At 46.0% G+C, this 10,168-nt stretch overlaps 1 protein-coding gene across 2 annotated transcripts; it reads right to left on the reverse strand.

Annotated features, from left to right (window-relative positions):
• Positions 1-5,487: 5,487 nt before the first annotated feature.
• LOC112900391 (WEB family protein At2g17940-like) lies at positions 5,488-8,496 on the reverse strand. Of its 2 annotated transcripts, XM_025969221.1 has the most exons (3): positions 8,098-8,496; positions 7,994-8,026; positions 5,488-6,307 (listed from the first exon to the last, which is right to left on the reverse strand). In XM_025969221.1, the coding sequence occupies exons 1-3, from the start codon at positions 8,254-8,256 to the stop codon at positions 5,645-5,647; spliced, it is 855 nt and encodes a 284-aa protein (XP_025825006.1). In that variant the 5' UTR covers positions 8,257-8,496; the 3' UTR covers positions 5,488-5,644. The 2 variants fall into 2 exon arrangements, with proteins under 2 accessions (XP_025825006.1, XP_025825007.1); XM_025969222.1 differs by lacking the exon at positions 7,994-8,026.
• Between the last annotated feature and the right edge of the window lie 1,672 nt (positions 8,497-10,168).

A 10,168-nucleotide genomic window follows, 5' to 3' on the forward strand; every position in this document is an offset into this window, starting at 1 on the left:
CGGCGTTCTCGCCGACGGCGAGGTCCGGGGTGGGGAGGAATCGGTGCTACACGACCTACAGAGGCTACTGAACACGATGGGAGGTGATGTGCTTGAAGGGCAGTAGCGGAGCACGGCCGGCGACAAGCAATGGCGGCGGCCGTGTCGGGGCGTCGTCGTTCCCGGCGAGGGGCCAGCGAACATGGGAGAACAAGACGCGCGTGAGCACCGGGGGAGTGCGGGGATGCTTTCCCCCAACTCAATTTGGACGGAAGTAGGCCGGAAAGGGGTGATCGACGGCGAGGTGGAACTCGGGTCCTTACCGGCAGCAATGGCGGCCGGCGTTCTGCAGGCCAGGGTGATGGAGGGCGGTGCAGGAGGGGCTGGATCGCTTCAAGAGGTTGATGTGGTGCTGATGGTGCTGTTGATCGGAGCGGAGAGGGCCTGTATCGGTGGGTCGACGGGAAGCCGAGCGGCGGCGGAGGAAGAGGGCTCGCCGGCGCTGCGGTCCGGTGATTCTGGTGGAAGAACTTGCAATTGGTTTGCTCAGTGAGCTTCAGCGGATTGTGGGGGTGCTGTTCGTGCTTCGGATCGTGTATGGGGAGCGGTGGTGGGGGCTGCCGACGGTGAGCAGGGACGGCAGCGGGAGATGATCGGAGCAGGAGGGGTCAAGTGAGTTGTGCGTGTGCAAACGCGAGAGCAAAAGTGCTAGAAGCTTTAGGGGGCGCTTAGGAGCCAGGAGAGGATAGCCTCGCGTGGAAGCAGGAGCTGGCGTCTCGGCGGCGCTCAGGCAGAAGCAATGCGACGTGGAGGGCGCAAGGGCGAGCCAGCACGGGGTCGGGAGGGCGGCGGCATGGCAAAGGCGTGACGGGTGGAACGTCGGAAGGCAGGAGGTGGCGCGGGTGATGCTACGACGGCAAGCGGCGGCGAAGCACAGCTCGGGCAGGCAGTCGGGCGGCGTGTCGCGACTGGGGTAAGCCAGCGCGAAGGCGGGAAGCGGCAGGGCAGAGGCCGGGGTGGCACGTGGCGAGGTCCTGAGCAGCGCAGAGACGGCAGGGGCGGCGCACATGGCCGGGAGAACGGCGGCGGCGCGCGGCGGAGGAGAACAGAGGAGAGGGAGAGAGAGGTAGACGAAGAGGGACCCGGTTGTAAAATCCAGAAAAGACAGGGACTCCACTGTAATGCATCAATAACTTTCAAACCAGTGCCCAAATGGAGATGGGCCATAAAGCAAAAGTGTATAGTTTTTCAAAATGTACAAATTTGGTTTAAGGTTCATCCACAGAAGAGCTAAAGATTTGCAATTAATTTGAAACTTAACAAGAATTCCAAACTTTGCATAAAACCTATTTTAAAACTAGACTACATATATATCCAAAGGGTAGTTTCACCTACTTTTGCGATTTAAACACAAATTTTTAACTTTTGCAAAACAACCCTCATACATTTGAATTCTACCTTCCATGCTTACTCATTTAGCACTAAAGGACCTTTATTAAAATATAATTATATAAATAACCCTTTTCCCTTAGTGTTAAATTTTTAAACACACTTTTACCATATTTTACACATAACATCACTCTAAAATTTAGGGCGTGACAACACTAATTACCTGAGTGTCACAGACACCCTACCTACAAACTCACCACCTCGGGGGTATCCCTCAGTGGGCGTGGCGGTAAAACACCGATACCTTCCCTCACCTGAGAGTCAAGAACAGGAAGAACACGAATGGAGGAATGGCTCGGGCAGGGGAGGAAGAAGGGGATAAAAGAGCCTGGGGAATGGAGCCACCAACGGGACAAATAAGAGACTTTTAGTCCCGGTTGGTGGCTCCAACCGGGACTAAATATCCCCCACCTTCCCGACAGGCACCTAGCCGTTGGATCCGGGACTAATGCTTCCATTAGTCCCGGGCCCAAAACTGACCCGGATAAATGAGGAGCATAAAAGATCGTTTCTGTAGCAGTGATTCCACATGGAATGCAGGGCTGAGTGCCTGGCGGCTTGCTCAATTCTTCTTTTGATTTCCTCCTTTTCTTTAGAAAAAGAAGCTAGCTGCATGGGTAGGCCGAATTAGGCCTATTAAGGCCCAATCAGGAAGTTGCAGTTTCCAAAGCTCCCAGTGTCATATACACAGCTCTGTGAACTTTTTTTAATTACACAGTACAACTCAGACACTCACAATGTACGCACACTCCTTCCTGTGAACACACGTACGTAAACCATACTTCTATGAGCATCTTCGAAGATTGAATCAGCAAATCTTCAAGATTGACGAAGTCACCACAGGCGTCTCGCTGTCGATAAGAATGTCGCATGCCATTGAAAGCAACAACGCCATTAAATCCTGAAAAATTCGGCTGTTCATTTATTTATTTTTTTGGCGAAAGGACTTCTCTGTTCTTTGCGCTTCTATATTATCATCTGGTGAGCATCAACGATACGCCGTTTTATCTTTGTATTACAATTTAATGATTGAAGATTTTGGATTTTCCTCGGTATACGTCTTGAAGAATCATATAAATTTGAATCTTGTTATTTTCATTTAATCATGTAGTGGCATTATACTGGTTTGTTTCTTTTTGCTGGTACTACCAAGACTTATGGATGTATATAGAGCTGTTTTCCACTCAATGTGTATATGACACGAATCGGATATACCAAGACTTCTCGGTATATAGAGCTGTTTTCCACTCAGTATGCAATGGACACTGCAAAGTACATGGTACCGTGTTTATAGGGCACATACAAACAGTTCTCCATTAGACTAGGATGCCCTTGTCTCCTACAGATGTTTGGCTACCCTTAATTTCGTGATGTTTTCTATGTGGTGGTGGTTATGAGCATCTGAATGTCTAGTTAATAAGTTGACAAAAGCACTACGGACTCCATGTGTGTCTGCGCTAGCTGTTAAGTAGCATGCATTGGCTTAATTCAATCTAGTATTTAAATTAAAGCTAAGAGAGATGTGTGTAATCAACAAAAAGGACTGGCCGCGGCGATGGCTGCTAATCATGTGTGTTCACGCTCTAAAAAATCATTTGTGTTCGTGACCTTAGCTTGTGAACCCTCCATGCATATCCCCCTAATCTTTTTCACCAAACATCTCCAACTTTTAGACGAAGTTCGTGGATTTTTAAATTCATGGGTAGGCAACGCCAGACACCTGTTGCTAACCACACAATAGCAAAGATTAACAAAGTATATCTTAGGAAGTAAATAGGCTCATAAAGGGATGGATAAACAACCATTATCCACAAAACTGAAGTCACCTCCCACATCCGACCGCAAGTTGCGCTACTTTAGCACTAAATTAACATCGATCCGCAGCAGGATTTTACCTTCAAGCATGTTTCTTTAGTTCATCTACACGTTAGATGTTCCTAAAGATCCCAACAACAACAATGGATCATCGATGAGGTCAATTAGTAGCTGGTAGTGACCACCTGATTCATTATCAAAGATATAGCTAGCAATATACTGAATAATGTCCACCTATGCAAGCAGTAGACCATGCGGTTTCTGTCAGAAAATTGGTGTAGGATTATCCACTAATAAGGTTGTTATAATTACCCGTATCCTATGACCTAGATAGGCATTATATTCAGCTACTACATGCATTACCTAAGACTGATCACAGCCACCTTCAGACGGACAACAGTCAGGATGTGGTTTCTTTTAGATCTGCATTTAGTTGAAAATTAGTAAAAGAGATGATGATAAAGTTTTTAAGTCAAAAATATAATGGAAGTTCCAGGGTGATGTTGTCAGCACGATGTATGTTCGTTGCTAAAAGAATTAGAGTATACTAATAACATGTATATACTATGTTACTTCTATCACTTCAACATGCTGATTTACCGGCCGGTATGATTTCAAATCCATCGATTCAGTTAAAAAAAGCTCGAAATAAACTCCAATTTTATTCTGGCAAAAGTAGAGCATATGTTAATTACTTAGGAAGGGCCCCTGACTAATTGGTGATGATTACTGCACATGGAACCTTGTACCTTAAAGCCTTAGAATTTCCAAAAGGCACACCAGTCTTCATCAAAATGCTTCTGCATGGCCCATCCCCATCACTCCCATCAACAACTAACAATATATATAAAAAAACAGCGCTACTAGATACAATTTCTTTGCTGCAAATTATTATAAATTATTGGGCACTTATACATATATAGATAGGACCATCGATCGACCAGTGGACACTTGTAGCTAGCAACCTTAGCTTACAACTCAAGACCACCAGATCGCCGCAATTAGGCCAAATCACGCACCCTTCAATTGGTTTAGTATCTAACACAATTAACACTATAGGCTGCAAGTAGCAGCAGCTAGCTAGCATCAAGAATGTCCAGCAGGCTGCAAGCGAAAAGCTTCCGGAGGAAAGCATCCCACAGCCACAACAAGGCGCCGAGGAGGTGGCCGTCCAGGCTGGTGGACGGCTTCAGGAGGATGCTGGTGGGGCTCTTCTCCTTCCCGCCGCGGCCGCCCAAGGTGACCTTCTCCGTCGACGAGCACCGTGCTGCTGGCACCGGCGCCGGAAACGCAGCAGCAGGAGGAGGAGGAGGAGGCGGTGACGCGTCGAAGCGGTCGTCGTGGAGCGGCTCGAACCTGCACCCGCTGAACGCGCACTACGACGAGGCCATCGCCGACTGCGTCGAGTTCTTCAACAAGTCCGCCAGGGTCGACCTCAGGTCAAGGCCACCACACTTTTGATTATATTGATCCGGTCGATCGGGTGCCAATGCAATTGTCTGTCTGGTTAATCTAGTGATCGATGCATGATCGAAATTGTTTAGGTATGTAGATCCGTTTCGTCCCTGATGCAAATACTTCATCTCGGAAGTAAAGATCGATTTTGGATCCCATAGAAGTCTGTCCAATCCCATCTGAGCGACCAAGCAGCAGGCTCTGTATGTAGATGTGCTGTCTGTGCATGTGTATGATCAGTGTGTATATATTTTTGTATGTGTACGTACGTCTACTTAAGATTATTAATCGGATCATGAATGCATGTTCTCTCTCTTTATTCGTAGAATGTACCGAGTAATAAGTTAGTCATTGGGCCTGTTGTGTGTACACATAATAGAAATGTGTGTGTCAAAATATGGTTCCTTCAATCGCAATATATAGGGTGATATAATTCTATCATTGTGTGCTCCACAATGTTAATGAGGAGAGAAACCAAGCATAATTAGGTGGTTCACGGAGAAATAGAAAAAATCCCATTAGAGGTAGGTTGGACCAACTGAAATAGTTCAAGAAAAAAAAAGTAAATTGAGCTTGAGTTTTATTAGGTTAGACGAACAAAGTAAATAGGTGAGGATAGTAAAACAAAATTTTTCCTACTAGTAGGATGAGTGTGCATCAGTCTGAGCATCTGCTTCCACAGTGCGTATAAAAAAATATCATCATCCTCGATAGATACTTTTTTTACTGAAACAAACACCAAACGAAAATTATTGAGCCTGAAAACTTAATACTATGTATATATGTGTGTCTGTGTGTACATATTTTATTGATCAAAGGTCCGTACAAGACCAAGCATTGTGCATGCCAATAACTACATATGTATGAGGATTAAAAATTTAAGATGAAAAACTCTTGAGTGATTAACTTTCGTGTGCATGGATGTATGTATATATGTATCGATGGATCAAAACGGGTCATCGTGGCAGCTGCTGCTGCTCTTCTTCCTCCGCATGAAGAGCGCGCCCACCAGCGGGATCAGCGGCTTCTTCTTCTTCTTCCTCCCCTCCTCCGCCATGGCCTTGGCGGCCTCGTGACCGGCCGACATCTGCCTCTGGAACCGCGGCTCGCGGTAGTAATGCGGCTGCGGCGCGTGGGACGACGGCGCGCGGTGCAGCTCGATCACGACGTCCGGCAACGGCGGCGCGCGGCACGCTGCCGCGGCCGTCGGTGGGTCGGCGAACGTCACGTACCTCTTCTTCTGGAGCTCGCCTCCGGCAGCTGCGACGCCGTCGGCAGAGCCCCGCGGCGGTGCCAGCTGCTTCTCTGCCTCGGTGAAGCTGAGGCGGCCCTCGTCGATCTCCAGGTCGATGACCTTGGCGTTGGCGCCGGCCTCCTCGTCCTCGCGAGCCTTGAGCCTCTTGAGCTCCCTCATGGCGTGGTTGAGCTCCTCCTGCAGGGACTGGATGCACCCGGCCATCTTCTGCTTCTCCTCCCGCTCCTTCTCCAGCTCCTGTTTCGCCACCGCAAGCTCCGCGGCCGGCGGCACGGGGCGTGGCGTAACGGTGGTGACCGCGCCGGTGATGACGCTGACAGCGTGGTGGTTGGGTCTTGTCGCCGTCGCTCGGTTCTGTACGTATATTCGATTGATGAGCAGGGGAAATGGGAACATATTAAGATAAGAAATTACTCCATGATCAGTAACAGGAGTGTCATTGAGTCAATTGATTTACTGAACATAACCAAACCAATAGGAACCGTAACATTTTTCATATATGGGGGCAAATACCAATATGAATTGATGGATCATTGAATCAAATATGGAGAAGTCTACTTTACTAGCGAACAATCATTTTATCCGTTTGATCCCATGAAAAAAATTGGCTCATTTTAGTCCGTCAAAGTATTTAAAATTTTAAATTAGTCCAACCTACTGACAATAAAATTTGACATTATTTTTCTCTCTAGAGTCTAGACAGAAGTTGAGTTTTAAATTTAAAGTTTGTATGATGATGTATGAAATCATAACCTGTGATAAATAAAGGTGCTTTACGGAATCATTATGAATATGTTATATAATTTTCATACCTCTAGGGTTAAACTAGTATCAGATGCTCCTGATCCATGAAAATAATATGAAAATATCTAATACATTTCAATTTGCATTATTTGAACTTGAAATGCAAATTGTATAAGGTGTAAAAAATCACAGATTTTATTTAGAGAGTAGATTTGTCCATTTCATAATCTTCTAGGTAAAATGAGCCAAAACTTTGTTTAGGGATCAAAGAAGTATATATGTAAATCGTTGAGAATAGTAAAATGGACTTTTTCTGATCAAACGTATTTTCGAGTTTGTACTATCCTGAATTTGTAGCACTTTTATAGCGCTGCCACCCCGGGCCATGTGGTGATAATATTATTATTAGGATACATCTACGCATATGTGAGTAAAGGCTACCTTTATCTACTGTAGATGATGATTAGGGGACCTAATTATGGTACACGTATGCTATCATCAAAGTGATGGAGGTTGTAGGCAGCTTCCGATCGATGGAGGACACCTTTTGTAGCTTCCTTGATTCAGGTGGAAGCTAGGAACATATGTTATAGTCTTGACGCATACACTTTAAAGACTTGGAATGTATACAGTAGTGCCACTACTTTACTGTAATTAAAGAAAAGTGCTCCAACAAGTGCTGTAAAATAAGCAGATAGCAGGGTTCTGGAAGGTGTCAGCATTCAATGTATCTGTAATGCTGGTTAGTGCGTGGGTTAGTAGGAGAGAGCATCTGAAATTAATAACAAAGGGAAGAGAAAAAAAGATGCATGCTTACAAGAAGGAACATGTACATAGATGCATGGGTAAAGAAGGCTAGCTAATAAGGTGCTTTTATGTAGAACCTTTTTTCCTTGGCTCAGAAGGAAGGAATAGAAATGGTCGTCAAGCGTTTTGACATGTAGGTACTATAGCTAGCTCTGGGAGCTTCTGTTCATCTATCAACTAAAGAACCAACCGGTAAATCCCAAATATGAATAGATATATATTGTTCTACAAACAATCAATCCATAGGCTAATAATAATAATCTTTTTTGAGTAATAATGGCTAATAATGATCTTCTAGGTGATAAGATAGCATGTAGTTGCATTGCAGTGCCGCTTCAACAATATTATTGCGGTGTCTAATTAATAAAAAATATTCATATCCGCAATCGTTTAAAATGTTAGATGAGGGAAGAATCAAGGTAGAAGCTTGCATCATATGAGTGGCGTGGCAAGTTTAGTGCAGGGACGATCGATCATCATGCCACTCACCAAGCAAGTTACACATAATATGAAACTGAAGGTCTGAAATTAAACCGAGTGGATATTAATAAATGAGGATCGACGTGCTTAGTTAATTGTGTTGTTATTGTTACCTCGTTGACGGCGGCGGCGGGGAGCCGTAGTCCGGCGTAGAGCTCCCCGGCGAGGACCTTCTCGCCGAAGAGGGCGACGGCCTCCTTGACCGAGCGGAAGGGCGCCCTGGTGTCGATCTCCGCCCGCCCGCCGGCGCCACCGCCTCCTCCTCCTACCATTTTGCTAGCTTGCTGGAGTCTAGCTGTAGCGCCAGCGACTGCGCCCAGCTGAATCGATCGATCGCAAAGCGACGATGTATATATATGTGTGCAAAGCCCGAGAGGCGGGGCTTGGACAAGACAAAAAGCAACCGATGGATGGGTGGTCACGGCCAGGAGTGGGAATGTAGTTGCAAGCAATTGGCTTCGTCGTTGGGAAGAGAGCGAGAGATCGATCGATCTGGACGCGCATATGTATAGCTAGCTAGCTACCTGCTAGTGCTGCCTATCTATCTATACGATATCTGTTAGCTAGCTTCAGAAGCACAAAATTAATGATGCTGATAGAGATGTATAGATGTATGTATCAGCTGCTAGCATGCATGTGGGTGCTGTTGGGGTTATTGGCGTATGGTGATAGCTGTGGGTGTGGGTTCCTTGCTTCGCGTCCACTGCACTGTAATATTCCCGGCCGTTCAGCGGCGGCGGCGGCGGCTGCTGCTGCTTCTCTTCTAGCAGCTAGCTACTGATCGATCAATGGGCATGGTGGCTTGGCCTGGCCCCTGCTTGCTGCCGGTGGACGGTCCTGATCAATCCATCGGTCTCGCCGACCACCGTACCCTTTTGCTTGCTCGACCCAGCGCACTGCGGCACACGTATGTGCCAACTACTTACTAGTCTACTACTGCTACTGTATGCGTGCATCATCATAGCTTAATATCAAAACAAGGTATGGATCGATGTGTACGTGTACTTGTAGAAAGACATGATGGAATGGAGGCGGCGTGCGGTGGACGTGATAACAAGGGGCGACGACGGGTCACCAGCAGCTAGCTCCGGCTCGAATACTCGATCGATCAGGCACCCATCTCGGTTAGTTTCGCCTTCAGTTTGGTCGTTATAGGAAAACTACAGTATGTCGTTATAGGAAAACTCCACTATGTCGGGTAACATCCCGATGCAATCATTGGAATTTCGATCGAAATAATGCATACATACAACCCACACGAAGGTGAGCCCAGAGATTACAACAATCTATAATTTTTCACATCACAGAGTTTAACATGAATTACTATTACAAATCAAGTTTGAATTCATTTGTAAACAAGAACTTTCAAAGTTTAATAGTGCATCAGAAAATAAACGATAGTTCTAACGACAATACAAAATATCATGACGAAGCCCGTACATAACATCATTCACCGTTATCATCGTTGGCCGGGGACACATCCCACTCCACCGACCAACCAGGAGGAAGACACGGCCAAGTCAAACTAGCAACCTTATCCGACTAGTGGTATATACTTAGCTGACTCCTAGACATGCAAGATTTTTGGCTGAGGGTTGTTTTTTGCCAAAAAGCATCTAAGAGTGAGTCCTTGCTTTCAAATTTTAGCATAAGTTCCAGCTAATTAACCATTCTAGGTAAGCAACTATCCAAATCACACATGGTGGAAAAATAATTAACTGAGCATCCAACTATTTAATCATCATCATTGTTTCTCTTCTTACTCTATGTGTGGTAAAAGAGTTAAGCAGTCTCAATGGCTGCGAGAAACGGACGATTCGAATCGAATTTCTTAACCTTGTAAGGGAAACCTAAACACACGTCACGTGGTTGCTCACGGAGTCACACATGAACCTTTTCTCCTTTGTTCCCGTTTCATGGAACAGGGCCACCGTCCTCGAGCACAGAGGTCCACAAACCACGGAATGGCACCGGGCCGTGGTTGCTCTTGCACTGACCATGTGACCATGGGAACGACGTTAAGACGGTGGGAGGTATGTCCATACCCCGGTTCAATCACGTACTTAAGCTTACCAATTACCACATTCTCAGCATGTGGTTACTACGTTCAAAAATTTAACCACCACTACCACACACCGTGATCTTAACATTTTCGCTAAATAGATGGGGCCTCAATCATTAACT

This window comes from Panicum hallii, chromosome 7 (assembly GCF_002211085.1).
Source record: "Panicum hallii strain FIL2 chromosome 7, PHallii_v3.1, whole genome shotgun sequence".
Lineage (NCBI taxonomy): Eukaryota > Viridiplantae > Streptophyta > Magnoliopsida > Poales > Poaceae > Panicum > Panicum hallii.

Excerpts from the sequence above, each read along its gene's own strand:
- LOC112900391 (XM_025969221.1), bottom strand. The coding sequence starts at position 8,256 with ATGGTAGGAGGAGGAGGCGGTGGCGCCGGCGGGCGGGCGGAGATCGAC. Across the intron at positions 8,027-8,097 it reads CCGCCGCCGCCGTCAACGAG|ACCTTCAGTTTCATATTATG; the intron begins GTAACAATAACA and ends GTTTAATTTCAG. Across the intron at positions 6,308-7,993 it reads TATTATGTGTAACTTGCTTG|AACCGAGCGACGGCGACAAG; the intron begins GTGAGTGGCATG and ends ATATACGTACAG.